The sequence below is a fragment of the Pteropus vampyrus genome, unplaced genomic scaffold (assembly GCF_000151845.1).
Source record: "Pteropus vampyrus isolate Shadow unplaced genomic scaffold, Pvam_2.0 Scaffold43, whole genome shotgun sequence".
Classification (NCBI taxonomy): domain Eukaryota; kingdom Metazoa; phylum Chordata; class Mammalia; order Chiroptera; family Pteropodidae; genus Pteropus; species Pteropus vampyrus.
Genome location: NW_011888824.1, coordinates 10,008,650 through 10,016,609, shown reverse-complemented (window position 1 = coordinate 10,016,609; position 7,960 = coordinate 10,008,650). Strand labels below are relative to the sequence as shown.

At 35.7% G+C, this 7,960-nt stretch overlaps 1 protein-coding gene across 1 annotated transcript in view; it reads right to left on the bottom strand.

The window, feature by feature from the left end:
• MAN1A1 (mannosidase alpha class 1A member 1) overlaps positions 1 to 7,960 on the bottom strand; it is a 157,409-nt gene that overhangs the window by 72,204 nt on the left and 77,245 nt on the right. Inside the window, exon 5 of the mRNA XM_011358770.2 lies at positions 1,331 to 1,425. Within this exon, the coding sequence (XP_011357072.1) occupies positions 1,331 to 1,425 (95 nt within the window). The remainder of the gene's footprint in view (positions 1 to 1,330; positions 1,426 to 7,960) is intronic.

Genomic DNA, 7,960 nt, shown 5'->3' with positions numbered 1-7,960 from the left:
CTGAGATATCACATTATACAATATAGAACTACCTCAATTCACATGGACCAGCAGTGTGGCTAGTCCCCATCTCATTGCCTTAGCACCCCTGCCCCAAGTGCGAGCGCGTGCGCGCGCACACACACACACGCACACACACACACGTACGCACACACAATTATAGACAGATACAGGAGGAATTCAAAGTATACATATATAACATACAATGAAAATAATACATGACATTTAACTGATGATTTTTTATAATTAATTTTAGAAAAGAATGTGACTAAAATAATGAAGAAATGTGTATTAATCTTGCCCAACCACCCTGTACATCCTCTTGACATTTCTAAAACAAGAAAGCTGGTTAATCAATGCCTGTGCATCAGTGTGTGGATAAACGTCTAAGTACATATTCCAGTTCTACCATTTACATACAGTATGACATTAGGCAAATGACTTAATCTGTCTGTGACTCGAGTTCCTTATTAGTAAAATGAAGACAACAACAGTACTGACCTTACTGAGGGTTGTGAGAATTAAATGTGGTAATATGTGTAAAGTGTCTAGAACAAAGCTTCCTATTTTATGATGTTAAATACCTGTCATCATCATCGTCATCAACATCATCATCACCACTACCACCACCATCACCAACAGGCATATATGCAATTAATTACTTATGAGGAGGGAGTTAAGAAGGAAGCTTAAGATAAAATTGTTTATTAACAAAATGTTCAAGCTATCATGAAAATTCATTCAAACTATTCCCTAGGAGAATACCAGAAAGTGTGTTCAGCCCAGGTTTTTCTTGGGGCCACATTCCTATGGACTTGTTACACCGGAGTTCTCCACCCAAATGGGGTGAGACAGTTGGTTTGATCTGGGTCAGTGGAGCAGTTCCCTTCCCGCCTTGTAGTGGGGGTAGGGCAGCCTCAGACGCTCCCAAATCTCAGCTATACCAGCTCATTGCATGGGAAATCTGATGAGTCCAAGTGTTTTATCTCTGAAATGCTTTGATGACAATTTTAAAGATAATGGATGCTTTTGGAATCTAGGGAGAAGACAGTTTTTCACTGATGCAACATCACCATGAAATAGTGAAAACTTCAAATCATGTCTGGCTTAGATGATGTTATTGGGGTCATGTTATCCGATGACAGGGACACATTTAAGGCCATGGAACACTGAAAAACTGAAAACTTCCAACATAAGGAGAGAGGCTAAAACTCCCCATGGTGGCAGTCACCGACGTCATTCAAATAATTATCCATCCAGTGTCTATTTGTTAGATTACGATCTCCAATATTACAACTTAAAACATGTTGTCAGAAATGAAGAGTTTTACCTTTTAATATTCAGCAATGCCCAAGGTATTCCAGAAGGAGTATGAAATGCAGGTAGCAATTTTACCCCAAGTTCCACTGCTTTCTTTCGAAATATCTGAAAAGTTAAACAGTTAAGTAAGCTACTATTGTAAACAAAACAAAATGTATTATACTACTATCTCACAGTTAACACTTCTCTACTTTAAAATTTTTTATACATGAAAAAAAAAGTTTCTCAAATTAATAAAATTACCTAGGAAAGTGAGAATGGTCCAGGGGTCATGGTGCTGTGGGGCATTTATTACCAATCATGGTTATGCATTAGAACCACATGGGGAAATTTAAATAATGCTCATGTCTGGGTCACACTCCTGAAATTCTAATTTCTATGGTTTGGAACTTTCAGATGAGAATATTTTAAAACATCACGGGTGATGTCAGGGGATTCCAGTGTGCAAGCCAGGGGAAGAACTACTGCTGTCGGTGAATAAGTCTTGGATTGAAAATCAGGAGATCTGGTCCTATTCTCTCTTCACTTATTTACTAGGGCACAGAAAAAGGAGAAGTTTTAAAAAGACATATTATTACAGGTAATTGATATGTCTTAGCTCTTTATAGTTTTAATTTCCTCTAATGCTAAGTGTAGCTGATACAAAAGATGCAAAGTTAAATTAGGTACTGATTCTACCCAGACTGTTGTAAAGAAGAAAATATATGCACATAAATATCTAGAACACAGACCAAATGAGAGTTGGAGATAAAAATCATCTAGGAGTTTAAATACAAAATTACTTAATCTGGGGTGAATATGTATAATAGGCAATGATGGAGAAATGGAGGCCTTTTTCTCTACCTTTAGAAAAAAAGAAAATTACTTGGAGATAAAAGAGAGTGACAAAAGGAAACATCTAGAGATCTGTATCTGTGAGTAGCGGGTAGGAAGATATTTATATTCTCAGTTAACAGGAAACAGTGGTGCTTCCTGTCTCAAGGTTTTTGCCTTTGCTGATTCCTCTGGCTGCAATGCTCTTTCTCTAGCTCTTTGCATGCCTGGTCATTATCAACTTCAGGAATCTCTTTAAATGTCTCTTTTTTAGAGAAGTCTTTCTTAACAACCCCACATAAAGTTGGCCACTCTAATTTACTATTTATCATATCATCTTTTTTTAAAAAAAAATTTCTATCCCACTATTTATCACATCCTAATGATCTTATTTGCTTATTTGTTTATTGACGACCCTACCAGACATAAGCTTCCTGAGGGCATGGACTTTGTCTTGTTCACTAGTATATATACACCTAGTATCCAGCAAAGTAAGTGGTAAATGTTCATTTAATAATTGGATGAATAAATGTTCACTTAATAAATGGATAAATCGATCCAAGATTAATAAACATACCTGGGCACTGTAATGAGAAACCACTGACATTCTAGTGTTTGCAAAATGCTCCATCCTATTCCTCTGGTTTCTATAGTCTGCAGGAAACTAGGACAAGTATTCTAGAATCTCAATCTTGGGCACAATTACAAAATAGTTTTGAATGAAAACATTAGTTAACCTATTGAAGATTTAAATAAAATTATATGTAAGCCTGAATCTGTTCTAATTTTTATGCTTGATTTGTTACTCCTCCTAGATGTGAAGACGAATTCAGATTCTCAAAGAGAACATCTTTCTACCTAAATGGTGAGTATGTAATAAAATTCCAAATTAGCTTATAAAATTAATATTGTTAAAAGAATGAAGCAGAAATGTCATCAATCATTCTAAAGGGCAGTTAAGTTTTAACTAGCACATCTTGGATAATGTGCTGAAAAGCAAATGATCGCAGAAAGTACTCTAAGTGGTACTTCAGTGCTCCTTCAAATGGGTAGGCAAGATAGAGAAAGCACTAGACTCAAGGCCAGCATGTGGGTGCTAGGATTGGCTTTACTACGGCTTCAATGGGAGGCCTGGACCAGGCACTTAACTTTTCTGGTTCTCAATTTCTCCAATGAAATGAGAGAGCAGGGATGATAATTTCTGCTTTTTATCTATCATTGGAAAAGTAGTAGTCAGAAGTCACAGAGCCAGTACAAAAATGAGACTGACAAAAAGTGAAATTATTACCACGTTTTATAAAGTGTTAATGTGCCACCTGATTCTTAGCCAGTCTTAGTTTCCAAGTTTGTTGGCACTTATATTTGGAGGAGAGAATTTTTATAAAGTTAAAAGGGCAAGATAAAAAATGACAGTTAATAAAATATAATCTATGCTAATAATAGAAGACATTTTCTTAAAAAAAAAAAAAGACCATTAAAATTAAATAGGATTTCTGTGCAACTCTCTCCAATCAGGATGGGCAAACATCTTGTGAGCCAAGAGGACTCTTCAAAAAGATTCTGCATTATAGAGATTCATAGCAAAAATCAAAACTAATATAATGTGCTGAAAGAAGGGTGGTAAAATATAATGAAATAGCTTCTAAAATAATCTTTCAAGCGCAAAACTCACAAATAGGTTTAGATGAAAACATTTATGGTCTAAAGTTAAAAATTTCAAAATAATTACACTAAAACTGTATCTTTTCATTACACTTACGTAACATCATCATAGTCTCATTGCTGTTTTCGATCAATGTTTAAAAAAACTTCAGATTTTAGATCCGTCAAATAAAAACATTTATCTTTTTATTTTACTCTTGCACATAGGATTAGACAAGGCTGTAAACAAGATGTATGGCTCTCTTTGCCTCTCTAGTTTGCAGATCCTTGAAGAACTGTACAAGAATATTTACATGCCAGAGCAAAGAGTAAGGAAAGAAGAAATGAATAAGAACAGACAGCTCTGGAAATACCCAGTTTCAGTTCAGACATGCTTCAGTTTGAAGTGCACAATCAATATCAAAGCCTTTCTTGCAATGCTCATGCTGAAAACTTCACTGTTAAAAGATCAAACACTAATTCCCCATTAGTAAAAGCAGAGTTTACTTCTTACTCATTTTTGCTACAGAAAAGCTTTCAGCACAAGATGTCATCTATGTGAAAAATATTTTTGGCTGAAAAATAACTGAAATAACCCACATATTGTTAGCTGAGTTGATTAAAACACATAATAAGGACCAAATTTAATTATTCAACCAATAAATACTTATTGAGCTACTCTGGCTTTTCAGTTTAGAGAAGAACCTCTAAATGTTTAAATATTCAAATAAAGACGCATAAAATAGTTAATCCAGCAGAGACTTATAGCCGACCGTCAAAGGTTACCGAGTTCCATAATCTTGGTATACAGATGAGGAAACTAAGGTTCAGCGAGGCCCTGTTTCCCAGATAAGTGCTCTGATATGGGATGATCTGATGACAACTACAGTCACGTGAATGCAAGCTTCATGCCAATTCAGATACATGTAATTCTTTTGATTCAGAGGGACTTTCTCCTGTGGGTCCCCTGTGTGTGTGTGTGTGTGTGTGTGTGTGCGCGCGCGCGCGCGTGTGTGTGTGTGTGTGTGTGCGCGCGCGCGTGCGCGCGCGCATATATCTTTCTTTCACTGCGTTTCTAATTTTCCCATATTCTCTATTTGATCAAAACCAAAATCTTAAGTTTTTTAAAATTAAAGTAATTATTTCTTGTGTTTCACAAACTGCATTATAAACTTCATTTTTTAAGTTTATAAGTTTAATTAGATGAATACTTTTGCAATTGTTTTGATTTTCTTCTCTGTGATTCAGTACAATTGTTTTTAGCCTTTAGGCAGGTAGATGAAGAGTGTTTTTCGCTTTCCTGAAAAATTAAAGCACTAAAGTCTCTCCAACTTGTTTATTCAAAATATAAAGGATACTCATGCTAACCAGCCAGTAACTATGGCTCAGAACCAAGAAGGATCACTATAATTATACCTTAGCCTTGAGTTTCTAATATATGAAAGCACAAAGTTTAAGAGCAAGAAAAAACTTGTAATTAAAAAATTTAGATATAGAAAGCTCTAGTGAATAGGCATTTTAGACTTAGCTAGCTTTTAAAGATATTTACTCTCATGAAAAAATTAATAGCTAGTGAAAAAGATTTTTTTAAAGTTTGCTTTTTATACTATCCCCTAGTCAAAATAAATAAATGTTGATAAATGAATGAATAAAGTTGCATTCTGACACTGATTTTTTTCCCGAGGGCTCTGATTTCATCCCCTAGCTCCTGAGTGCAGAAATTTTTATAAAGTTCAAAGGCAAGATAAAAAATGGAGAGAAATACTGGAGAAAATTTCAGGCTGTTATTCAAGGTAGACATTACCAGTATCCATGTGGGTAGCAACCAATGCTACCTACTCCAGGAACTAGTTCTGTATTTTCCCTAAGCATAAGCCAGAGTCAGGGTGGCCTGGTAACAGACACACTTAACAGAGAATCAGGAGGCCTGAGTTCTAGTTCAGGGCCTGCTACTTACTAGCTTTGCCATAATGAAGATGGGTCGCTTCGCTTCTCATTAGTTAAGGGCAAAGAAAGGTACATAAAAGACAACACCAAGAAACATTATACTGGTTGTCTGACAGAGGAAATACCTTGACAAATAATGAGAGTCCTTTAAAAAAAATGTTTCCTCAAAAAGAAAGTACATGTTTGTTGTAGACACAAATGGCACAGAGGGGAAAACTGGGAAAAAAATATAGTATGAAGATAGAAAGTTATATGTCCCTCTTCTAACATTCAATATATATATTCAATATAGAAGTTAAAAACGCACTGAAGAGGAGAAGAAAACCAAAGGCTATATAGCTCCTTTGCTTAGAATTATCCTTAGGTGTTCGCACATTGTGTTATCTTAGGTGTTCTAACTCTTAAAGAATCAGCCAAAGAACAATAAATACAGCAGGATAGCCCAAACCGTTATACAGTGCTTAGAGATGGGTTGTTGAGCTGCTCATTTTACCTGTTTAAGTTTAAAAAATGGGCAAGTTACTGACATGATGCTTTGAAAAATATGCGGCACATTGTTAATATTTAATATTAGATAAATAAGACAAATAGTTTCTGAACACACATTTCACACACACAAGAACACATCTTTTTAAAAAACCTGTAAGTCCTGCTAAAGAGACAGGAATTATGAAAGCATGTACCCTACTGGCTTCTGATTTCTAACATAATTTGTGGAATCCACCACATAGAGGTTGTTAATATGCGATGTAGTGTTAAAATAGGGACAGTTCTGTTACCTATTATATGTGCAGGAAAACATTGCAGATCATTTGAAATAGACAAAATCCAGGCTTGGAAACCTTTGTTCAATAGAGAGATAAGAGGAAGAAAATGACAGCTTCATCTGTGCAAGTGTATTGTGATTCTCTGACATTTTTGAGTTATGAGGCATTCTATGCTGGCGAATTTTTCCAGATACACAATCTCACTTCTAAAGAGCATCGGAATATTTATACTTCAACTTTCTTTGCATCGATTTTAAAAACATGTTTATCTGTTCTTTTGATTTAGTGAAATGTGCAGGGATCTGTCTTGGTGACTCAGCATCCGCCACTGAGTTGGGGCTAGGAGATCTAGTCCCCTGTCATCGGCTGTCTGGGTTGTATGATCTTGAGGATTCACTTAACTCCTTTTGTGCCTCCATTTCTAAATGTGTGAATAGGAAATCATTCTCTCACATCACATGATGATTAAATGTGATAAACTGTACAACTATTTTTAAAGAGCAATAGTGGTAGTTATCATCATCATTGTTCTTCGCTATAAGATAATGGTTCCCTCAGGAATAATCGAAGGATGTTAGAATTTTTGTCCATACACTAAATTGTCCAAAAACTGCTGAACTTTCATTTCTGCATTCTATGATCCTACTGTTTCCTTCTGTTAGTAGCTATTAGTTCATTATAATGAAGATTTTTCACTGTTATAGTATATTTGCTCTCCTTCTAAGTTGCTGACTAATTCTGTAAACATGCACTGAAAAGGGCCTGTACCAGGGCCCAAGGATAAGTCAAATGTCTCTTTGTTTATCTTATGGTGAGAAGAATGAGCTTCAGCTTGTGTGCTCTTTTTGTGTCAGATAACTAAATTTGAACTATTAACTCTATAGGTATAAAAAAAGCAATGAATTTGTATATTATTTAGCAGTAACAGTTTGCGAATTTACAAAGTAAACTATATACCTATGTCTACATAGGTTTTGTTTGCTTTTTCGAAAAAAATTCAAAATGTAAGCTACTCCTTTTTCATTCTAAGTAAATGTAAACCTTACCCGGTTATGCATGTAATCCTATTCAACTGGTGGTTTTGGATTTCTGCATAACTCTCCTTTATCATGTTATGTTATACATTGATACCTCTAAAGCAGCGGCTCCCAAACTCTTTGGCACCAGGGACCAGTGTTCCTTTTAGAATCTAATGCCTGATGTTCTGAGGCGGAGCTGAGGTGGTGATGCTAGCGCTGAGGAGCAGCTACTACAAACACAGATGAAGATTTGCTTGCGCACCAGTTGCTCATCTCCTGCCGTGCATCCCAGTTGAGTATCCCTGCTCTAAAGTATCTTTAGGCAGAGAGTTCATAATTTTATGTTAGCTGATAGATGGACATTTTAAGTTATCAAACAGTGATGCTGCTGATCAGAAAATATGGCAGCAGTGTTATTTTTGTCTTATGTTTATGCCGCCCAGGCAAGCTGTT